The following is a 25,626-nucleotide window of genomic DNA, read 5'->3' on the forward strand; positions in this document are numbered from 1 at the left end:
TTATAAAAGGACTGGACAAGATAGATGCAGGAAAAATGTTCCCAACGTTGGGCGAGTCCAGAACCAAGGGCCACAGTCTTAGAATAAAGAGGAAGCCATTTAAAACTGAGGTGAGAAGTAACTTTTTCACTCAGAGAGTTGTGAATTTGTGGAATTCTCTGCCACAGAGAGCGGTGGAGGCCAAATCACTGGATTGATTTAAGAGAGAGTTAGATAGAGCTCTAGGGGCTAGTGGAATCAAGGGATATGGGGAGAAGGCAGGCACGGGTTACTGATTGTGCATGATCAGCTATAATTACAATGAATGGCGATGCTGGCACGAAGGGCCGAATGGCCTCCTCCTGCACCTATTTTCTATGTTTCTATGCTTTGCCAGCCACTCAGTTGGCAGCACCTTGTCAAGTAAACGAGGGATAAGCAAAAGAAAATGCAGGCCTTGCACAACCTGCAAGTGAATAACAAGCAATGAAACATTTGTCAAGACCAGATGGAATTAAATCAATGTCTGTTTATCTCGTTCCTTTTTTTATGTTTTATGTGCACATCAGCAGAGAAATCTGATGGTGTAAGAATGGAGAATTTCCATCTATACGATTGACTTCAAAACAATTTGATGAGGAATACAATTCAGTTTTAGATTACCTAAAGGAATAAAGAATCAAGAAACATATAGTCAGGCATTCTAACATGATAAACACCACCTGTGCAGCAAATGAAGTTTAAAACTGATGGAGTTAAATACATTTCTGTTGTACTATTGGTATTTCATTGCATCTGGCCTTCAGTTGTAAGTTTTAAAGTATATTGCAATAAATGAGAGTTGTTGTGACCTAATGTAGAGTCAGTGCAAAAATGCTGCTTTTCACATTTTGTTTCCAAAGATAGCTCGGCAGCTGAATTCTTAACATGTAACCTGAAACCTATTTGAAAAGATATTAATCACAGCATCTGGTATTTTACTTTCTGTGAGTTAAACCTGAAGTTTTTGCAGGCAAATGTTAGCTCAAGTGTTATATACTTAACTGAGTCAACAGTGTGATTTGCCTGCCCAATTTAATCACACACAACACAAAAAGGGGAATGAGCCAAGAACTGCAAAACTGAAAGCCTGGAGACTTGTGTTAATATCGCCTCACTCATGATCTTAGCAGCTAAGCATGAATTTGCAGGCATTCCACTTTAAATAATTTCTTTGTGACTGAAGGATGTGTTTAATAATAATTTTCTTTGTCGGTTTCCAGCTGTGACATAACATCTGTAAAATATGCTGCTGAAGTGGAGAAAATGATTTGAAACCCTGAAACCTTTTTCACAACTTGATTGGCAATTCTCAAGTAAGATTGCCAATTCCCTTCCTGGCTGGGTTAAAGACCCATTACGAAAAGATTATGTTTGGGTTGATCAAGCACCTATTACAGTGAGCTGAAAAGCATGTTTAACCTCGCCAATTTGCAGAATGTACATGTAATGGGTGTTTAACCCAGCCAATGAAGAGATTACAGTTGTGATATTATGCTACTAAACCAATGAACAGATTGTTCTTCTAATGGCTGTTTTACAGTCATTTAACAAGCTGTACACGTCCAGGTAGCAATGGTTGAAATATATTTTAAAATGGGCATAAAATATAATGGTAAGTTCATGAATTTTGACGAGAAACAGGCTCATTTTCTGTCCCATATGGTCTAGGGTGAATTTAAGTCATGTCCTTGGTATCTCTGTGTAGTTTGATTTGTGTTTGAAATTGATTCATTTTTACAAAGGATAACAGCAGTGCTGAGGAAATAGTCTCTAAAATTTGCAAATCTTGGCAAGGACAGATTATTTGATTTTTCAGAGAGAGAAGGGATAAGGTATAAACTCTGTTCTGAAACAATGGATTTCCCAGAATGTTGTTGGAGAATCAAATTTTGATTAATTTCTGATGTGATCATTTTTCAATTTCTACACAAGTCTAGTCTGAAGCAACATGTGTCCATTTGTTCGAGGCAGCTAACAGTAGTTTACTGGAAAATACACAAGAATGACATCAGGGAAAAATCACCCACAGATCGCTGGCAGTTTCTTTCCCAGTAAATCAGTATACAAGTCCTTTTTTAAAATAATGCTTTATTGACATTATTGCACACTTTCAACTAAGTCAGAAAATGAACCAATGTCATATTTATGTAATGTTGCCTTGAGAAAAAAAACTGCATGTTATTTGCAGTTAGTCTCTCATCTTAGGAAGATAAATTCAATGCTGGTATTTATATCAAGAGGACTGGAATACAAAAACAGAGATGTATTGCTGAGGCTCTATAAGGCGCTGGTCAGGCTGCATTTGGAGTACTGTGAGCAAATTTGGGCTCCTTATCTGAGGAAGTTTTGCAAATTTGGGCCCCTTATCTGTGCTGGCACTGGAGAGGGTCCAGAGGAGGGTTACAAGAATGATTCTAGGAATGAGTGGGTTTGCATATGATGAGCACTTGACAGCACTGGGCCTGTACTCGCTGGAGTTTAGAAGGTTGAGGGGGGACCTCATTGAAACTTGCAGAATAATGAAAGGCACATATAGAGTGGATGTGGAAAGGATGTTTCCACTGGTGGGAGAGTCTAGGACCAAAGGTCATAACCTTAGAATTAAAGGGTGCTCTGTTAGAAAGGAGGTGAGGAGGAACTTCTTTAGTCAGAGGGTAGTTAATCTGTGGAACTCATTGCCACAGAGGGCTGTGGAGGCCAAGTTAGTGGATATTTTTAAGGGAGAGATAGACAAATTCTGATTAGAACGGGTGTCAAGGATTATGGGGAGAAGGCATAAAAATGGGATTAGGAGGCAGAGATCAGCAATGGTTGATTGGCTAAGTAGACTTGATGGGCCGAATGGCCTAATTCTACTATAACTTGTGACTTGGATATAAGTTTACATATGTTAGTCGAGTCATAGATGTTCCAGTACAAGTTGCCCACCTGGAAGCTCTTAACAGTCAAATGTAGAAACAAGGAACTGCAGATGCTGGCTTACAAAAAAAGACAAAGTGCTGGAGTAACTCAGTGGGTCAGGCAGCATCTCTGGAGAACATGGATAGATGACGTTTTGGGTCGGCACCCCTTCCCCAGATCGATCTATACATGCTCTGTGTGGTACTGAGTAACATTTGAGTGAAACGTTGATTTTGTTTTTGCATGGTTCCACTGTAACTGGGGTCTGAAGTGTGCAATCTGTAATCTAGATTGGAAACAAATAAATAGTGGGAGAGTGGGGTTGAGATTATTTTTCAGCTGCAAGAAATCTGTAGTACGAGGGGAAGCCACTTCTTATTTTTTTGCATTGAAGAATGTAAGAACAAACAAGAAGCAGTGATTATAACTGTGTTCAACAAGCCACATCATTAATCTTGCCAAAATCATTTTGGCATTTTCATTTGTCAATGAGACTCTTGGCTATTTTACTTCAGCTGAGTTAGCTGGGATGAAAGTCGAGAGGTTTCAGGAGGTCAAAAGAAAGGGGCATTGGTCTCAAAGCAGTAATTGGGCAAAAATACTTTGGCTTCGGAAATACATTTAAATGAGGACCTGGCCAAAGTATATGTAAAATCAAGCTTTTTGCTAGAGATTGAGACTTTTTGGCGATTTGTTTTAACCGTACAAAATTCTTTTCCTGAGACTCGAGATTGAATTAACTTTGTTACAAGCGATGTTAAATTTGTTAAGGTTGTTTAGGAAAATTGAAACCCATGAAATAAAAGGATCGGTGAAGGCATTAATATGAAACCATCTGGGATAACTAGCAGAGGGTCATGGTAAAGAAGTTTTGAGACTGAAGGGAGCTGAAGTGAAAACATCTTTTTTTTAATACGTCACGACTTAGACATGGGTGTGCTGGGTTTTCTGAATTTTCTGGATGACCTAAAGCTTGGACGTGAGGGAAGCATTAAGACGGTTAATAGATTTCAGGTGGACGTAGCCAGGTGAAATGGACAGACATGGCAGATGAAATTTAATTTAATACAGAGAATTTCAGAGGTTATTATGGCATTGGAAAAGGGGAAGGAATATTAACCTGAAAATACAGTTCCAAAGGGGACGCAGGAAGCAGGAGATCTGGGTGCGCTGTAAAGAACATTGTGCAAATGAAGTTTTAATCGTGGTGTTGTAAACTACAGCTGCTGAGCATTTTTCCTTGCCTGCAGTAATGGAAGTGAAAGAAAATAGAACATTCAGGATTTGGGCCGGGTGAGGGACATGGAAACAGGGCTGGCAGGCATTTGTGTGTCTGCATGGAAACACAGAGAAAATTGGAGGAGTAGGAAAATTGGAGGTTCATAACATTTTGACAGATATAGTTAAAGTAAACGGTATTAATGGGAGGGGGGGGGGGGGGGTCAGAGATAGGAGGACAATGATTTAAAGTGGCAGGCATAATACCCAGACATGGCGTGAGGAAGATCTTTTTTAATGCAGTGAATGGTTATGATGTGAAACACATTTGCTGGAAACCAAGGAAGTGTGATGGATGCTGATTCGGCTGTGAGTTTAGAAAGGGAATTCACCGGTGGTGCGGCTTGTAGGGTCACTGCCTCTCAGCGCCAGAAATCCGGGTTCAAACCTGAACCCTAGCACACTCTCTCTCTGTGAGTGCGTTGGCTTCCTTTGGGTGCTCCCACATCCCACAGATGGGAGATTAATTGCCTCTGTAAATAGTCCCTGTGTGTGTGTGTGTGTGTGTGTGCAGGTGAATATTAGAATTTGGGAGAAGTCAATGAAAATCGAGGGAAGAATTAATAAAAGATAATGCAGGATTAGTGTAAAAGGGGTCAGCGCAAACTCAACAGACAAGAGATCAGAGCCCAATGTCTCTGTATCTCATCATCATGACTCTAAATATTTTGGAAACATAAATTGTGGGACAGTAGAGATGTAGCAGGAAGTAAGGCTGACCAGGTGGTTCTGCAAAGAGCTGGCATGGGATCAGGAGACTAATCCTGCCCGATGACTGTTCTAGAATTCCCTGTAACTATTTGCTAATCAGTCACTTGGAGTGATTCCCTTTTCAACAGCGATTTTGAGCAGATGCCAAAACTTGATCCTGCCTCACCCAAGGCAGATTTCCCATGATGGGTCTGAAGCCTTGAAATAATAGATTCACCAGTAATGATTTCTTTGATTGTGTGGGAGGAAGGTTTGACACTAGAGGGCAATTGAGTGCTTTGGTGAATATTTGACTCTGAATCATCGTAGGTAATACTTTAACTGATCGTTCCAAGTATATCCAGCTTGGCTTTGAGCCTGTGGAGATTTTCATCACAGCTCAATGGCAGATGCAAGCTCAGTTGAAAATAGGGTGCAACTACCACCTTTCTCCAAAGTGGGTTCTGACTAATAAAGTCTTTTTTTTAAGTATAGCCAACGTGTGAATGATGGGCCTGTTAATGAACAGAACTTCCAAATTGTTCTTCTCAATGGGGCTGTGAGATCTTCTGTGTTCACTTAAGAAGCCGAAATACAGCATCTCTGACAATCAAAACAAACTGATGAAATGTCTGGGAAAAGATCATTTATTGTTCTTTCATTTGCTGATTCGTATATTATAAATAGAACAGGAAGCTACAGAATAAATGTTTCATGAAGGCCACATGACATAACTGCTGGTTATTTAATTTTGTTGGAGGCTGAGGTAACTGATCTGTTTGCATTAAAATGGGTATTGAATTCATCCACAGCAGCTTAGTTACAAAGTAAGGTTATATTTTAATACGGAAGTCTCATGTGGCCAATTATGCTCAAAGAGATGAGAACCAGAATCTAGAAAACCTCTCTCAACATTGATTCCAAAGTTGTTGTACACAATGACGTGTTTCAGGCAATATCAGTTAACTTTAATGATTTGTTGTTAGATGACTATTGTTAGGAGCAAGCCACTATCTCTACCTGGAGGCCACACATTAGCATTCATTTTATTTGCCAACTTTCCACGATCGATCAAGTGTTTTTGAACATTAAAGATTAATCTCCAGGATGTTGCCGTGAGTAGGGAGAAAAGTTAAAACTTATTTGTTTGCATTATTGTCTTTGGAAAATATTGCAGAGGAGGGGTTGTGACATTTGATGGGATAGGAAGGGAGGAGATCAGAGATATAAGAAAATAACTGCAGATGCTGGTACAAATCGATTTATTCACAAAATGCTGGAGTAACTCAGCAGGTCAGGCAGCATCTCGACCCGAAACGTCACCCATTCCTTCTCTCCCGAGATGCTGCCTGACCTGCTGAGTTACTCCAGCATTTTGTGAATAAGGAGATCAGAGGTCAGGTGGTAAAACCTCGAGGAATACCTCCAACTGGAAAATCGCCAGCATAATCAAGGACCAGTTTCACCACGGTCACTCCCACTTCTCCCCTCTCCCATCAGTCAAGAGATTCAGAAGTGTGAAAAGCCACACCTCCAGACTCAGAGACAGTTTCTTCCCGGCTGTTATCAGGCAACTGAACAATCCTATCAAATTAGAGAGCAGTCCTGAACTGCTATCTACCTCATTGGAGACCCTTGGATTATCTTTAATCTGACATTACCAGGCTTTATCTTGCACTAAATGTTATTCCCTTTATCATGTATCTGTACACCGTGGATGGCTCGATTGGTATCAAGTAGAGTCTATCCACTAACTGGATAGCACGCAACAAAATAGCTTTTCACTGTACCTCAGTACACGTGACAATAAACTAAAGTCAACTGGAGAATGTTATCTCTCCATCTTCGTTTGATTATGATGCTAGATTCACTGTCCTGCCACTGAATTGAGGACTGCAGGAGCAGAGTGCTTATTCATCACTCTGTGCTCCCTTCCAAAGCAATTCTTTTGCTAGCAAAGTGATGCTCTGAATTGTGGTTCAAGTGGTGACAGCTGTCGGAGGGAACATTAGCGCAGTCAGGCTACAAATCCCAGGCCCACGAAACGTGAGGCCCGATCTTTGAGGTATTAATTCTGATAGGCCTGACAAAAGACGTGACCCTTTGGTCACCTCTGAGACTGAAGGTCGTAGATTTGAGCTTCACCAACCCCCCCCCCCCCCCTCCCTCCAAAATCCCGAGTCAACCCCAAGACTTGACACATGGTCTTGATTGGCACTTGACTGCAGGATTGGGGTAACACTGTTTTTAGGTCAGTGTGAAAGATCCCACAATGCTGTTCAAAGTGAGGCAGAAAATTCTCCTAATATCCCGATCACCCTAAACAAATTCAGAGTTCGTTCATCATCTCTCGATGTTACATTACTGGGTTTTGTTTGTTTACTTGGAAAAATAGCACTTTAAAAATCAATGTTTTGTTGCAATGTGCCCTGAGACATTCTGACGTTGATTTAGACACAAAATGCTGGAGTAACTCGGCATCTCTGGAGAGAAGGAATGGGTGACGTTTCGGGTAGAGACCCTTCTCTGGACTCCAGCATTTTGTGTCAACCTTCGATTTAAACCAGCATCTGCAGGTTTTTTTTCCCTACTGAAGTTGATTTTCTTCTAGTCTGCTGAAAGTTGAATTTGAATAAATTTTTATTTTGTTTTTATTTTTGGTGAAATGACCAAAGTATTGCCTATTACAGTCCCGGCCCGTGCCAAAGACATTATTCAGTCGTAATATGCCTGTATTTAACTTGCTGCCCACTGAACTACAGTAACAAGTAATAGTGTAAATTTTACATTTCTCATCCTTGAAATCATTTACCCCTTTTTTTAAAACTTGCTTCAGTTTCCCAGTCCTCTTGAAAATGTGTTTCCCTAGCTTTGGCCCTCTAAATAGCCACCACCCATTTATTTGATTTATTTCAAAAATCGACATCATTCATAAAAATATATGCAGGAAATTTATTACAATCAGCACTTCTTTCCTTACATTCACAGTATCTTCAAAACAACAAGGCAAAACGTTCATTCTGCCAGCATACCAATTCATTTTATTTACAATGCATCAAAATCGATCATGTTTCCTACTTCTTTAATGGTGACCATGCACAAGGCTGTCCAGATTCCAGGGCCTGGAATTTCCTACTTAAATTTCTTTTCAGCTATCCCTCTCTTATCCTCTAAACGTGGTCAGAAAAACACTACTCAGACCAACCTTTTGCCATTCTTTCCGATATCATGCATGGTGTGCTGAACGTAGAAGGGACGTCAGAGTTGAGGATGGAATAAAATGTATGTGAATTTTAAGTAAGACTATTTTTTTGCCTGAGTTTCTGTGAAGTAATTGACCGTCGCATTTGTGTTCCATAAATATGTATTGTTAATTTAGCAAATTCCGCATCTGTTCTTCAACCTGCAGCCTCTCCCCATACAGCCTAATAATAAAAAATAAAATAAAATAAAATAAAAACCAGGCAGGGTGTAAAATGGATAGTTGATTTGATGCGGCCTGTTTTGCAATACCAGCAAGGTCAAATTTCATCCCCTGTGAGAGGTTGGTGATGGTGAGCCTGTGATGTTTTAGCAGCAATCTTGTTTGCTTGAGCCGATTGTTCAGGTTGTACATCTTCATACCGGACCAGTTTTGATTTGGATTTTACTAAAATCAAATCGGAAGATAATCTGCATGAATCTTGCTACAAAATGACCCCCAGATTGCTTTAACAGGTGCAGGGGAGCGTCAGCTACTTCAGTAGGTTTTGGAAATATGCCAACCAGTTAACTTTTACAAAGGATTTTATTGTGGGAATTATTGTATCATAAAAATCAGTGTTTTGAGATGAAAGTGCAAGATTGAAATCTGAATTTTTTAAAAAGATTCCTTTTGAAAATTGATTTTGAATCCCTGCCTTTGTAATGTGCAAAACAACTTTAAATATTTTTTAATTTATATCTCGCCCAAAAGACATAATAAAACTGTTGATCAATTCAATTTGACCAATTATCAATTTATCAATCCCTTTAAGGTTAGTCCAACCAACTAACACTGACTGTTATATGGCTCCAATGCAGCGTATGTGTTAATACCTCCTTAATTATTCCAGGGTCCACATAATATCTCGGACCAGAAAATCTGTTGATTGTTTATGTTGACGGTCAAATAAAGTACAAAACAAAGTACATTAGGATTCCCAACAGAAGATGTGCATCATTCTTTTAGACCATTTGGTATGCTCTAATACCCTTGCGTGTGATACCAAATTGTCAAGGATATCAAAAACAAAATTAAAATTTCCCCTAGGATGTAAGGGCCACAGAAATGTTGGCGAAAGTGTGTTGGGAAGGGTGCGGAACAGAAGTTAAGCTGTGGTGGGGAGTATTGATGCAATGCAGAATAGGAGAGGGGGACATCAAAGGGCAGACATAAAATGCTGGAGCAACTCTGGCAGTAACCCTGGAGAATATGGATAGGTGACATTTCGGGTTGGGACTTTTCTTTAAACTGCAGAAGGAGACTGAAGAAAGGTCCTGACCCGAAACGTCACTTATCCATGTTCTCCAGGGATGCTGCTTGACTGGCTGAGTTACTCCAGCATTTTGTGTCTTTCCTCGGTAAACAAGTATCTGCAGTTCCATGTTTCGACATCAAAGGGCAGTGGGTGCAGTAAGGGACTTGGCTGGCGGGAATCCCAGTCAAGTGCTGTGCTGAGAAAACCCATTGTGCTTGATAATGGTTGCTGCTAGGGTAATGTAGTTTGTGTTCTCCTGCAGTGCTTGCCCCAAGAGACTCCGACATGACTTGCAAGTTCCTTTCCCAATTTCTGGAATGATGTGAAACAACCTTTGGGATGGGAGGTCTGGGCTGAAGGGAATTTCAATCCGTTATGTTTCTTTAGAAAAACACTCTGCAATTGAATTTCTGGGCACACATATTTGCTGCCATGGAAATTGATAATTCTTTTGCTTCAGTTTCACGCAACACAGAAGGATTCTCACATCAATGTAACAACACAGAATATGTGATTTAAATTGTGTGTGTTGTGATTATTGAGACTTGATTTACTTAGATAATGAAGACACATTTAAATGAACTGCTGTAATTTATAGAATAACTAAATGTGATGGAGGATGAGTCAAGAAGAGATGGCACAGAATTATATGATTGGTAAAAGAACCAAAGCTGAGATGAGGACCTTTCCATGCAGTTAATGGTTGGGATCTGAATTTCAATTGTATTGTTCAAAAAGAAGAATGATAAGTGGCGGAATGAAAATAATTTATAGGGCTATTGGGGGGGGGGGGGTTAGATAGGACTAATGAGACTGTACTTGTGTAGATCTAGTGTGGACTTGACAAGCTGAATGCCCCCTTTCTTTCCAGCAACAGTAAGTTTCAGAAATCTCCTGCACAGTGCATTTTGGTAGAAGTGTTTTGAAATCATTAAATAATGCTGGCAGAAATTTGGTTTAGAAGCTTAAGTATTTCTGTTTGGAAGATCTTTATCAGTAAGTCTTTAACAAGCCAAGCACATTCAGAAGTTACAAATTATAACATGCAGGTATTGCAAAGGTAATAATGGGAAGTGTTGAACGTTCAATATTAAAACAAGAAAGAATATTTTAAGTAGGATTTGCACAGTTTCATTGTCGAGTTTAATCCAGTCAATAATTTACAGGCAGTTAAGACGAGCCCAAATACGCAAAGAAAAACATCCACGAATATTGAAGGAAATGTAAACTCGTGTGGAGACTCTGTAAACTTGTACTGAGTTGATTGATTGGACCATTGATTTCTGTCACTTGTTAGCATTTCAGTAATAAAGCTTGAAAAACAGCTATAAGGCTTTTTTTGTGCCATTCTTGAATGCCAAAATCCAATAGCATGAAGTCGGGAAATAAACAACCTGCAGTTAAATAATGATTTTTATGCCCTTTGGATATTCCAAAGTGCTCTGAAGACAATGAGTAACATTTGAAGTAAAGTCACTGTTATAATGTAGGAAACATGCCAGCCAACGGCAGCATGGGGAAAGCCAGGAGCTACCTGTCCTGATGCAGGGTCTCAACCCAAAGCATACATGGTTTCTTGTCATAAAGTCATAAGTGATAGGAGCAGAATTAGGCCATTCGGCCCATCAAGTCTACTCTGCCATTCAATCATGACTGATCTATCTCTCCCTCCTCACCCCATTCTCCTGCCTTCTCCTCATAACCCCTGACACCCTTCTTGCTTGCTGAGTTCTTCCAGCAGTTTATTTTCTGCCTAAATTCCAGCATCTGCAGTCTCTTGCGTCCCCCATAAACAGCAGTGTGATAATGACTAGCTAATCGTTTGCAGTGATATTGATTTATAGATAAATACTGGATAAGGCATCAGGTTTAGTTCTCTGCTCTCCGAATAGTGCCAAGAGAATCATTTAGGCACATCTGAAAAGGCAGGTGTCGGGCAAGGTCCCACGTAAAAGGCTTCTGCAGAAGCCATGACTCTTGCTATAAAGGAAAGTGGGAGAGCATGGATTGAAGATCGATTGTCGCTTGGAGAACAAAGTCGGAGTAAATAGGTCCTTTTCAGGCTGGAAGGATGTAACTAGTTGAGTTCCGCAGGGATCAATTCTTGGCTCTTCCTTATTTACGATTTGTAAAAATAATCTGGAGCAAAGTGTAAATGATCCAGTTTCGGTTAATCCAGTATGCCGATGACCCATTAATAAATAGAAGGGCCTTCCATTGTGAGGAAGATATTAGGACCCTGCAATAGGATAGATTGAATGTGTGGGTGAAAACTTGATAAATGGAGTTTAATGTGGGAAATCGGGCAGTTCAGTAAAATAACTCTAACGCCAGTCTATTAGAGTCATAGAGTCTTACAGCGTGGAAACGGGCCCTTCGGCGCAACTTCGCCACACCGGCCAACATGTCCCATCTACGCTAGTCCTACCTGCCTGCGTTTGGCCTATATCCCTCTAACCCTATCCTATCCATGTACCTGTCGATTTGTTACTTAGACATCGCAATAGTCCCAGCCTCAACTACCTCCTCTGACAGCCTGTTCCCTACACCCACCACCCTTTGTGTGAAAACGTTACCCCTCAGGTTCCTATTATCTAAAAGGAGAGAGATTACTTACGGGTGAAGCACAGAGGGATCTAGGCGTTCTTGAACATGTATCACAAAAAGTTACCGGGCTGGTGCAACATGTGCTGAAGAAGCCAAATTATGTATTGGCCTTGATTGCAAGAGGGTTGAAGTTTAAAAATGGGGAAGTAATTGCAATTGTACAGGGTCCTGATGACACCACATCTGCACACCATGTTAGTCCCCTTTAAGAAAGGAAATACATGCATTGGTGGTACTCCAAAGCAAATTGATCAGGCTGATTTCTCAGATGAGAGGATTGTCCTATCTCCAGTGGTTAATGAAGTTGGGTCCTGTATTCTGTGAAGTTTGGAAGAATGAGGGATAATTATAATAAAACATACAAGATCCTGAGGAACATGACAGGATGGATATTGTGATGTTTCCACTGGTGGGAGAATCTCAAGCGATATTGTTCCAAGTTAATAGGGTGGTCACTTAAAATTGAAGTGTTTAGCAACATATTATAGAAAATGGGGGAGCCTCGAATTCTCTATCCCTGTGGAGTGTAGATCATTGGGGGCTTTTTAAAGAGGAAGTAGGTACATTTTCAAAAGATCAAGGAATTGAAGGCTGGGGAGCTGGCACTGAAGAGTTGAGGCTTGAGGCAGACTAGCCATGATCATATTGAATGGTCGAACAAACTAGAGGGACTGCGTGCCCTCCACTTCTCCTATTTTGTTCTTACGGGAATTGGAATAATGCAGCACTTGAATGACTGCTCTGCATTATTTTGTTGTTGCACTGAAATGTCGTCCTGGATTAGACCCATCTCTCTGCAGTACTTTATGTTCATAAGTTGTAGAAGGGGAATTAGGCCATTCGGCCCATCAAATCTATTCCGCCATTCAATCATGGCTATCTGTCTTTCCCTCAGCCACATTCTCCTGCCTTCTCCCCATAACCCCTAGCACCACTGCTAATCGATTTCTCATACATTGTCTTGTAATTCAGAGGTATGAGTCCTACCATGTAGCCACCTGTAATGTAAGAATAGTTCAGTCCAATTAATAAAATGGAGTTATTGGTTGAACTGACCAGTGAGGCACTTATGTTATAAACAATTATCAATAGCTTTGGTAACGCCAAATAACTTTTAAATTACTTGGCACACCAACATTAAGAATGTGAATTCAAGTCTAAATAGGATTAAGTTTAGGTAAAAATTATGGAAGAAACAGATGTTATTTTGGTTTCCCTGAGGCATGGGTGCTACTATTGCAGATTGGTTCATTCAGTGATTTTCCTCGGATCAGTTTTCTCGTAGGAAGTATGCTTCAAAGTAGAGTTTAATTAAAAATTTGAAATTGGTTGTTTCTTTGCAGCAATTAAATGAAGTGCATAGAAATTTGTTGGCACCTCTTGAGGTCCATTAGTTTAGTTTAGTTCAGAGATACAGTGAGGAAACAGGCCCTTCGGCCTACCGAGTTCACACCGACCAGTGATCCCTGCACATTAACACTATCCTACACACACTAGGGACACTTTACACTTGTACCAAGCCAATCAACCGACATACCTGTACGCCTTTGGAGTGTGGGAGGAAACCAAAGATCTCAGAGAAAACCCACGCGGTCATGACTCTGCTATCCTTAAGAGCTCTATCTAGCTCTCTCTTGAATGCATTCAGAGAACTGGCCTCCACTGCCTTCTGAGGCAGAGAATTCCACAGATTTACAACTCTCTGACTGAAAAAGTTTTTCCTTATCTCCGTTCTAAATGGCCTACCCCTTATTCTTAAACTGTGGCCCCTGGTTCTGGACTCCCCCAACATTGGGGGAGATGGGATCGAATCTGGGTCTCTGGCGCTGCAAGCGCTGTAAGGCAGCCACTCTACCGCTGCCCCACCGTGCCGTCCATTCGTTGGGAGGCTTTTAGGCCGACAGGCATGTTGTCCTCGGACCTGCCACTGGGATCTTTAGTAGGAAGTGCAATGAATGGAAGACCCAGGGTGAAAATTTCAAACCATGCAACTTGCACAAAGTTCCTGTTTTTTTCCCAATTATGTTTAGTTTTAATTGGAATAGGATCACGTAAAACTCATAGACACAGAGTTGCGCAACATAATTTCTAGGTAAACTTATACCACAGGTAAACTTTGGAATGGCAGGGCCATTTTATAAAATTTATAAAATGCAAAACATCCTTAATTTAGTTAACTGCTGCATTGAATACACATTAAGGAAATTGTGCTTTACCTTAAAAAATCATTGATGGCTTAACCTGGAGTTTCGCTCCACTTCTGCATGCCTCATGATGGGAACGATGTCAAAGGCGTGCATTAGGTACATAGAGCATCAAGCGATGTGGTATTAAGAGTGAGTTCTTCAGCCTGGTGGAGGCTGAAGTTGTACTTTCTTAGCGTGACAAGGTTAAGGTGCCATTTTAATCAGGATATTCAGAATTGTAAAAGATATTAGTAGCATAAATAAAGGTAACTGGCAGAAGAATCAGTAACCAGTTGAAATATTTAAAGAACTCATGGGGAAATTAGTAAAATACTTTATAAGATTAATCTGCAGTTCTTTCTTGCACATTATAAGATTAACTGTTGTGATCTGGATTCCAATGCCAGAAGGACTGGTGGAAACAAATTCAACAATAACTTGTATTACAGGTTTAGATAAATCCTTGGTGAAGAAACATTTTTAAGATTATGAAAGAAGAACAGAGAGATACACGGACAGCTGCTTAAAATAGCTAGCACAGGAATGGCGGGCATAATGGCCTCCTCCAGTGACATGTTCCCATGACGATGAGCTTAAATTCTCTGTACACAACAGAGAGAAAACAGCTGTCTCCTTAATGTGGGTCGAAACTAAATAGAATATTTTAAATCTGAAACATTGTTCACAGTGCTAATAAAAAAAAAATGGGGCAGTAAGAAATGGTGGATTGCAAAGCTATTTCAGGATTTTTATGCCTCGGAATATCTGGCATTATTGCTTTAATCATCGACATAATGAGACAGGATGTCTGATCCCAAAAGGGAGATGGTTGCGAACTGAACTGTTTATACTTTGTGTGTTTTGGTCTGTGAAAAGAATTATGGAAGGAATATAATAACTGAAGTAATGGGATCATGTTCCAGTGAAACTTAAATTGGATTTTCATTTGCAGTAATTAAGAGATTGTTTTGTTCACATTCTGGCACCAGAATTTGAAACCTAATAGTTGAAGAGTATATTTATGTCATGGTGCAAGATAATCCTTTGTTAAGTTTGCTGCACTACTCTATTTACATGGCTGATATTTAAACCTGAGGTTTTATGTTCATTAATATTATAAAAAGGATATAGTACATTACCCCAATAAATTACTTATGATTTCATTTTATGGTTTAATACTGCCTTTTATAGGCATAATTTGAAAAGACCCTTTAAACACTGACTTCCAAATAAAATGAAGAATTAACTCGCAAACGTATATTAATTACTGAAACTGTTGCCCTTTGAGGAAGTGATGGCGTCAGCTGTTTGCACAAGAAAGCTGAGATACCTTTGTTTCAAAACCTGAGGGCAGTAGCCCTTTGGACTTTGAAATTGCCCATGTCCATTTTAGACTGCAGCTTCTTTAATGCTTTTAACAAAGAAAGTTGTTTGTGATTGGCAATGGGCTTTTACAGCCGTTAGCATGTCGGTCTTCAACAGATCTTACTGAACCTGCAGAGTTAATTGCAAGGTAACAATTTTAGTTAATTGATCAAAAGCTGCAGTGAGCTCACATTTACTCACATAAACGTAGGAGGAAGAAGTGGATCTGAAAGGATGCAACTGTCTCTGGTAATATATTGCCTAAATGTTCTTAGGTTACCCTTATCCTGCTTTCTAATAATTCTTCTGCTAGCGCCCAGTTTGTGCAGAGCTGCCTGCGTTGCGTTATGGTCTTGTGCACCTGAAAAATGTCGACAAACTAATCTATCTTTGTAGTCATTTTTAAGCGTATGGAAAATTTTGTTCATCGTGCACTTAGTTTCAGGCACCAATATATCTATAACCATTCACAGCAGGACCAGGGCCTCTGAAATTTTGAAAGTCACATAAATATCAAATTACGCAAAACCACGAGCCAGCACATTTTTCCTGTGCAACATTCTTTGACATGAGTAACTGGGCTTCGACTTGTAAGCGGGCACAGTGCCTTTCAAATGAGTTGGCAATTCGACCCCGCAAAGCAACTCCAGTAATTGAAATCATTGTTACTATGAAAGAGGTGGGACGAGATGACAACAAATGGGCTGTGAAGAACCAGACCTCGTATGTTAGGCTCCCCCCCCCCCCCCCCAACTTGGCAGTTCATCCCTTTTTTTTGTTTTGTCAGTGATCTGTTGTTACTTGAGTAATTCGTCCTCTTGAGCCCAAGTAAAAGTTGTTGTGGGCACAAGACAGGAAGCACCATTATTGGCAAGTGCTTCAATTTACCGAACGGTTGAGCGGCAAGGGTGATGCATATTGTCACTTGCTGCAGCGTTAATGTCAGAGGCTGATAGAGGACCTGGTGAGTTCGGGTGAAATGGGTAACACTTTTATTTTGCATTCTGTGTTTATTCTGCGTTTCCTTTTGAATCTTGTGATTGCTTGTGTTGGTCAATGTCAGTAGGACATTAAAATGTTCTTTGGTTAAAGTCGTCTGCGCCTCACCTCGGGTGTAATGTTTAGCTGGGATCCAAATCTCTCCCACAATAGTATTAAGCGAATTAAATTAAGAAATAGCTGCTGCAAAGCTCATAATGTGGTTAGGTTTAGTGATCAAGAGTTCACGGTACCAGCATGTGTGCTTGTCTGGGCAGGGGAAGGGCGTTTATGTTCAGTTTTACTGCAATCTATACAGGATGTCATCATATTTTAATAATGGCAAAATTATTCCATCCCAAGCCATTTTTGGACACATTCAGCAGAGCTGCAGTTTGTCTGATATTTCTGAATCAGCTCAAATTGATTCACTTCCTCAGTCAGTGCTATTTAAAGGTCACCTCCACATTTGTTAAGTATGCTTCAGTAATTTGTAACGTACAATGGAGAGCTTTTTTCCCCCTAAATAGCAGATTAACATTTCTAAGTTATTACACCACAGAACCAAATGGACTAATATGTAATTTGTGTGTTTTGGCTACAAACACAAATATCAAAAATAAACACTATATCAGACTTTGGCACTGCAGCTAAATAATTCAAAGTACCAAATAAGGATAATGCAACGGTGTTCTACATTTACCGCGCATATGGTATATTGTGCTCAATCTCGGTGATCAGGATTCAGCAGTAGCAAGTTTGCATTGGGTTTCTCAACCATATTTTCAGTGACTTCTCGGCTTTGCAGCTATTTTGATGAGTTTCATTACTCATTGCAGTCTATGTTTGAACCCTGTCATTAAAACAGTCATCAGCTACTGAGCAAATATACAGTAATTAAACAGGAATTGTTGCTTATTTCAAGCAGCTTTTGATGTCTTGGCTGCCTTTTATAGTACGATATGAAAGAAAATATGAACTTGGCTTTCGAGTTGTCAAACAATACGCTTAATGATTACTAATCTCTGTGATCTTTTGCAACTGTTTTCAAGCACTTAAGCAAAACAATTGCAAATAGTCATGTTCCAGGCAATTCTTGTGTAGTTCCGGAATATACCGCAGGATTGCAAAAGGTGTTTGAATTCCTTTCTTTGAGTATGGAATTGGTGTGACTGACATGAGAGGCATGCCCTGGGGCATTGCTGGTATGGAATGAACATGTCACAGACAATGCTATCAATAGACAAGTACAGAGCGAGATTTATGGTAGTTTAGGCCCTTCCAGACAATAATACGCTAAATATCCAAACATTGGCAGAGGCGTCTTACTGGTATCAAGCAATGAAACGCCAAGCTTGCCCTGGTACAGAAGGAACACTGTACATTCTAAATGATTTATAACGAGGATTTCACATTTTACAATGTGTGCACACTAGGTTAAAACAACAACCTTGCAAACGTAAATCTGACCGCCACCGTCGTGGTTACAGTTCAATAACAGTTTTGCAAAAGAGTCACCTCCAGATTATTTATGGATCTTGCTGAAAAAGCAGAAATGTATCTGTTGCAGGATTGCTAAATTGCAGAATCTAGCAAAGTTCCCTTAGATTTGCTGCAATGAAATCTGGCTGTGGCAGATACCAGGATATTGTTGACACCTTTACTTCCTGAACGCATCCACTTTTCAGCCACCTGTTATATACACCTCTTTCAGTTTCCATTTCATTGGAAGTCAATAGGCAGTTGAGTCTATCTTTCTGTTTTACACAGTTACTCAAAATTAAAATGAGTCCCCAAGGCCTCCATTGTCTTTGGTGAAATCAGCACGGTGGCTCAGCAGTAGAGTTGCTGCCTTACAGCGAATGCAGCGCCGGAGACTCGGGTTCGATCCTGACTAAGGGTGCTGCACTGTACGAAGTTTGTACGTTCTCCCCGTGACCTGCGTGGGTTTTCTCCGAGATCTTCGGTTTCCTCCCACACTCCAAAGACATACAGGTTTGTAGGTTAATTGGCTGGGCAAATGTAAAAAAATAAATAAAATCGTCCCTAGTGGGTGTAGGATAGTGTTAATGTGCGGGGATCACTGGGTGGTGCGGACCCGATGGGCCGAAGGGCCTGTTTCTGCGCTGTATCTCTAAATAAATAAATAAATAATAAAGCACATTAATGATGCTGAGTCAAGAGATCAAGGGATTATGGCGAGAAAGCAGGAACGGGGTAGTGATTTTGGATGGTCAGCCATGATCTTATTGAATGGCGGTGCTGTCTCGAATGACCTACTCCTGCACCTGTTTTCTATGTTTCTATGAGTCGAGGAAAGAATAGCTTTATCTGCAGAAAACACGGAATAAAGATTTGTTTTGAGCCCCACTGTGTTTTACAGGACAATGTTTCCGAGATCCTCCCTACTATACATGGTGGCAAACTTGCACCGCTACAATGACGGACGGCCAGATTTACTTTAACATTGACATTGTGATTGAGAACCTGTCATTATCAAAGCATAGGTGTGTCCGTCCATGAATCTTCTTCAGCAAGCTCAATTTATCCCCTGGTTTGAACTCTGCACAATGCTGAGCCAAAGACACCAGTGGGTGGTGACTGAAGAATGTGAAATGGTAATTCCTTGCCACGGGAAACCAAATGCTGACAGTCTTAAACGGGATTCTCCAGTGATTGAGCTTCTCACGTGAGGATTATAGTTTGCAACTGAGTGACACTGCCTGCTGGCTGCTGTGCAAAAGCATGAGTTGCTGTTGCGAGCAAATGTTCTTTTAATGCCATGTGATTTTCGAAAATATAAAGCAAAATGTCATCAATGTGATAAACTTTCCCTTTTGCAATTTCAGCTGAAGAAAATGTGCTTTGTTCATTAGAAACATAGAAAATAGGTGCAGGAGGAGGCTATTCGGCCCTTCGAGCCGGCACCGCCATTCATTGTGATCATGGTTGATCATCCACAATCAGTAACCCGTGCCTGCCTTCTCCCCATATCCCTTGATTCCGCTAGCCCCAAGAGCTCTATCTAACTCTCTTTTAAATTCATCCAGTGATTTGGCCTCCACTGCCCTCTGTGGCAGAGAATTCCACAAATTTACAACACTGGGTGAAAAAGTTTTTTCTCATCTCAGTTTTAAATGGCCTGCCCTTTATTCTTAGACTCTGGTCCCTGGTTCTGGATTCCCCCAACGTTGGGAACATTTTCCTGCATCCAGTTTGTCCAGTTCTTTTATAATTTTATATGTTTCTATAAGATCCCCTCTCATCCTTCTAAATTCCAGTGAAATTCCAGTCTTTCCAATCTTTCCTCATATGACAGTCCCGCCATCCCGGGGATTAACCTCGTGAACCTACGCTGCACTGCCTCAATAGCAAGGATGTCCTTCCTCAAATTAGGAGACCAAAACTGCACACAATACTCCAGATGTGGTCTCACTAGGGCCCTGTACAACTGCAGAAGGACCTCTTTGCTCCTACACTCAAATCCTTTTATTCTGAAGGCCAACATGCCATTAGCTTTCTTCACTGCCTGCTATACCTGCATGTTTATTTTCAGTGACTGGTGTATAAGGACAAGGTGTACAATGTTTTGTAGAGCAGGTTATTTATAGCAGCAAGATAGTGCAGCTGCACAGAATGCACAAGCTTATTAATGGCGAAACGCTCATTGAAATGTACACGTCTCTCTGGAACCTACAGTTTCTATGTGAAATTGGATCAAATGCAGGGTTACATTGGGAATGGTCACACTGGGAATGGCCATTAAAACCATACCTGTATTTTCAGCAGGAAAGTGAAAGTGTACAAAGCACCATGCCTTCCATATAAATGCTTCAATTGAGGAAATGCAGCTGTCTTAATGTTAGTTTGATTTGGACCATGTAAACATTTGATGATGTCAGCACAGAATCCGAAACAGAAATTTATCAATCCGGTGTTTTTGTTGCTGTTTTATGGGTTCTGAAAATTGTTCCTTGTTTTATCTATTTTTAGCGCTTAATCTCAAAGGCCGACCTCGGAAGAAGAAGGCTTGTTCCCAGAAGCGAGAAGCACAAGGTCTAAATTGCTTGAGAGACTCTAATGAGGATTCGGATGGGAAGAGCAATTCCAAGGTATGGACCACTTCATTGCTTCAACCCTTTGCTGTTTTCAAGCTTGTAGCTTTTCTCCTCTTAGTTCCTCTGATCATCGGCAAGATGTCATCCATCCTCTGTCTTCGAAGAAAGATTGTGGGTTCAAGACCCATGTCAGTGACTAGTGTGCAACACCTTGATTGGCTGCCTATTTCTACTGTTGTAAAATTACAACCCTTACACCTGCCCCCTCCAACTGAAGTTTGGGCAGTGCCCCTACACACTTGTCACATCCTAGACTTGATTTACGTAACACAATCCTGGCTGGTCTCCCACTTGTAAACTTGTGAAACATCCGGAGCATCTCTAGCTCCCGACAATGTGCCAGCCCATTTGCACATTACTCTCGTGATGGCTGCCATACTTTGGCTTCTTTTTGAGTGATGTCTGATTTTAAGAGTTGCATCAAACCTTTGCATGCCCCTCTCCTGCCCTACGTCTCTGAAATCTACTTCAGCCCTACTACCTTGCAGCACAGAAACTGACCCATTGGACCACCTTGGCATCGCCACCGTCCAGCACCCATTTGTGCTAATCCCATTTTACTCCTCTTCTCCCTCCCGCTCTCCTTCCTCTGATCAGTTCCCGCGGATTCCATCATTCACCTCCACACTGCAGCCAACCCACAGCTCCCAACAAACTTGTCAACCTGCATGTTCCAGGAATAGGAGAGGAAGCTGGTGCACCTGGGAGAATGTACCCAGCCACAGGTAAAACCTGAAGACATCACCCAGCCTGCAGTCGGTGTCAGGATCGAACCTGCATCCCTGGCTGGGCGATGGTACCACCCGCCGCACTGCTGTGCCGCTGTACCTATCTGGACTCCTCCAATCTTAGTTTAGTTTAGTTTTTAATTTAGAGATACAGGCACCTCGGCCCGCCGAATCCCCACCGACCAGCGACCCCCACACATTAACACAACCCTCCACACACTAGGGACCGTTCACACATAAACCAAGTATACGAACCCAAGCAATTAACCTGCAAACCTGTACATCTTTGGAGCTTCTCGGAGAAAACCCACGCGGTCGCAGGGAGAACATCCAAACTCCGTATGGACAGCACCCGTAGTCGGGATCGAACCCGGGTCTCCGGCGCTGCAAGCACTGTAAGGCAGCAACTCGATCGCTGCGCCACCGTGCCACCACAAATCCTGGTCATGTGATCACGAGATGTCGGTCCCTGAAATTCCAGCACGTCGCTCTCTGCTTCTCCACCTCTTTCCTGTCTAAAGAACCACCTTGAAACCTACTGCCCTATTATTCCTTTACATCGTTCATAGTCAGGTACTGTTTGTTCATATTTCATGAAGGAGGCCTGGGTAAAAGATGCTTGTTCATAGATTGTAACGTGCTTTAGAAAATCTTGAGGCTGCCAAAGACTAAGTAAATGAAAATGTTCTGATCTATCATCCGTGCTTTTTATAGCATCATTGAGGAAATAATAACCTTCAGGTTCCAAGCAAACCTTGGATCCAAGTGATGAAGTGTCAATCACTGTGCTGTTACAAATCCTGTGCATATTTTTCCATCTCAGTCGAAATGTGAGCCCAAAACCACGATGGCAAAGCCCAAGAATAACAACGGCAACTGCAAAAATATCGCAGCTGATGAGAAATCAAAGATTGCAGCACGCGATGAATGTAGAGCAGAGGAGCAGACGTTCCTCGTCACACTTTACAAGTACATGAAAGAAAGGAATACTCCAATAGAAAGGATACCCTACCTTGGCTTTAAGCAAAGTAAGTGCAATCTTCATTTTATGACATCTTTCAAGAATTTGTGTCATTTTAAATGAGTCAAAATGTGTTTTATAACATCAAGTGGATGCACTCACCGACTGAGAAAGATCGGGGGATGCATTATGTTATGATGTTAAAGGGTCTTTTGTACCAGTCTATTATTAGTTACATGAAGTTTCATGTAGTTTGATGATATGGTAAACTGGTTTGCTATTCTTTCTGACATTTCCACACACAGTTTCACTTGAAATGCTTAACTTGGAGAGCCCTCGTGCAGAGGACAATGGAGTGTCTTCCGGCATTGTTTATTGAATAAGTGGCAAAGATTTTGCCCCCCATAATATGGAATGTGTGATGTAACACGAATGGAATTTCCCTGTGTTTATTAGTGCATCTCCAGAGATGCCTCCGTTGTAGGAGTGGAAATCCTTACAAAATGAAAGTGTGTTCATGGCTCATTAAGACCCTTGTAAAAGGCCCGTCATGAGAAATACCTGCAGAATTACACAGCTCAACAAGTACAAAAATATTCAGGGCCTAGACACAAAATGCTCTGCGGGCCAGGCAGCATCTCTGCAGAAAAAAGGTTGGATGACTTTTCGGCTCGGGACCCTTCTTTGGACTGAAAGTAGAGGGGAGGGAACTGGAGGTAGGAAAAGGCCAGAACAAAGCAAGACCAGCAGAGATGACCAAGGAAAGGTGGACTCTTAATGGCCCATTGTATTCATCTCAGTAAGCAAAGAGGCTATCTGTCTCCATGTGGTCATTGCTGAATTTGGCTGGGGGGTTGTCCTGTTACCAGTGTTGTCCTGTTACCCTTTCCGCTGACTGGATAGCAGGCGATGAAAAAACTAATGAAGATACCTCCGTATACGTGACAATAAACTAAACAAAACTAACAGCTGTTACACACACGGGAGGACTTGGTTTGGATTGCAAACATTCCTATCTATTTCAGTCAGGTGATGCATTCCTCCCTACTTGAACGTTAAACCTACTGTCAAGCTCAAAGAGTTGACTTGCTCTTATTGTCGTGTGATTCTCCAATTCAGTCAAATTCTACCCAGTCTGTGTAATTGGAATGATCAAATAGCTTGGGGTTTTTTTTCCATTTGGCGGGCTGAGACAAATTGAAACGTATGAACCAAGATTGAAATGGATCACCTAATGTGCTGATAGGTTGAATGGGTTTCTCTTGGCTACCTCTGTTTGGGATTCAGGCTACATCTTTGTTGCCTCTGAGCCAGGCTGTAGTATTGCCCCGGCATTCTGCGACTCCAAAGAAGCAACATAAGTAATTCTGCTTCAGTGATATCTGTGCTGCAGTTTAATCCGAATGTGGCTGTGAGTGGTTGGGTTGCCAAGGTGTGCTGCAGCAGTTACGGTTCCTTTTGAAAGACATCCATAATTCCCTTTGTTCCCTAAAGAACTATTAATAGAATCATTGTGCTGGACTACTCTGCACCCAGCCATTTGATTGAATTGGCCTTGTGACCCAAAGGCACTTGCCTCCAAATGAATGCACTGCCTGTGCCTGAAGAAGGGCCTCGACCCAAAACGTCACCCATTCCTTCTCTCCAGAGATGCTGCCTCAGAGTCCGGCTGAGTTACTCCAGCACTTTGTGTCTATCTTTGGTGTAGACCAGCATCTGCAGTTCCTTCCTACTCTTGGGTTTCTCCACTTAACACATTGATAAAAGCTTTGAATAATTATAGAGTTATATATAGTTTTATATATATAGAGAATAATTATAGAATTATAGAATAATTATAATTTCCATTCCAAAACTTGCTAACTCTTCTTTGAATATCCACAATTTCCACCGTTGAAGTCCTGCATGTTCCTACTGATGCAAGAAGGGTTTGGGAGGCACAACCAAAGTTTGCTTGCATGCCTGGTGAAAGGAGCCAAGAGAAAAATGTTCCCGATGTTGGGGGAAGTCCAGAACCAGGGGTCACAGTTTAAGAATAAGTGGTAGGCCAGTTAGGACTGAGATGAGGAAAAACTTTTTCACCCAGAGAGTTGTGAATCTGTGGAATTCTCTGCCACAGAAGGCAGTGGAGGCCAATTCACTGGATGTTTTCAAGAGAGAGTTAGATATAGCTCTTAGGGCAAACGGAATCGAGGGATATGGGGAGAAAGCAGGAACGGGGTACTGATTTTGGATGATCAGCCATGATCATATTGAATGGCGGTGCTGGCTCGAAGGGCCGAATGGCCTACTCCTGGACCTATTTTCTATGTTTCTAAAAGTGCCCTGAAGAATTATTTTTTTAATCCACATTGAGATTTGGTTGTCACTTTATAGATATTGTCCATCCTTTGGTATTTAATCATTTTTGGGTCATTTCAATTCGGTAATTTGATTTAATTCGATATTTTTCAGTTTTATAAAACTGAATTCAAATTCTCAAGCTGTCCTTGTGGGATCTGAACTTTTCTTCTTTGGATCATGAATCCAGTAACATAATCATCACACTACAGCATCCATAAGTAACATACCTTTCACCACCGCTTCTCCAAAGAATTTGAAATAGTTTCAGCTTGCAGTGTAAATGGATTGGTAACTCTGCTGACTAATTGGCAATGGAAATTACTTTAGTGTAAATGGGTATTTTGAGATCACCCCTGAATTCCCTCTTTTAAAAAGAATTAAGGATGTAAAGTGCAATTTGTTTTATCTTTGATCTGCGGAGCCTCTGAATGGTATTACCAGAGAAACTCATACCATTTAAAGCTTGCTGTGATTCTCCTCGGGGGTTCTCATCAACAAAATGAGAGCATTCATATCTTGTTCTACTGCAGGCTATACTGAAGCTCTTGCGTAATGGGATTCAAGTGAGACTTAAGATCATAAGTCCAATAAAAACCATCTAAATGTAACTAATGTCTTCAGAGTTGTTTGATGTTCTCCAAAATTATACATGCATCCTTTATTTTGTATTTAACAGCTCGTAATACAATCGATAATGCAAGTGCTTTGTGATAAGTAGAGCCTGCTGAAGGCTTTAAATTATTATCTGTAGTTATCTCTATTTCTCCTTTACACGCCCTGGTGCTTGCTGGCTCTCCAGGGATACAGAGAGGTGTCATTTGCTTCCTTTCAAAATTGCCATTAAATCATCAAAAACTCTCGCTTACTCCTCCACCCGCTCCATAAGCTCTCCATGTTAACCTCCTATTTCTACTTATGGTCCTAATGAATGCATCTTCAGCAGGCAGTCCC

The 25,626-nt window shown here is 41.0% G+C and overlaps 1 protein-coding gene across 1 annotated transcript in view; it reads left to right on the top strand.

The window, feature by feature from the left end:
• The window catches only part of arid5b (AT-rich interaction domain 5B), a 145,021-nt gene that overhangs the window by 79,024 nt on the left and 40,371 nt on the right, over positions 1–25,626 (top strand). Inside the window, exons 5-6 of the mRNA XM_078413241.1 lie at positions 20,519–20,637; positions 22,195–22,399. Coding sequence (XP_078269367.1) covers positions 20,519–20,637; positions 22,195–22,399 — 324 coding nt within the window. The remainder of the gene's footprint in view (positions 1–20,518; positions 20,638–22,194; positions 22,400–25,626) is intronic.

Source organism: Rhinoraja longicauda, chromosome 16, assembly GCF_053455715.1.
Source record: "Rhinoraja longicauda isolate Sanriku21f chromosome 16, sRhiLon1.1, whole genome shotgun sequence".
NCBI lineage: Eukaryota > Metazoa > Chordata > Chondrichthyes > Rajiformes > Arhynchobatidae > Rhinoraja > Rhinoraja longicauda.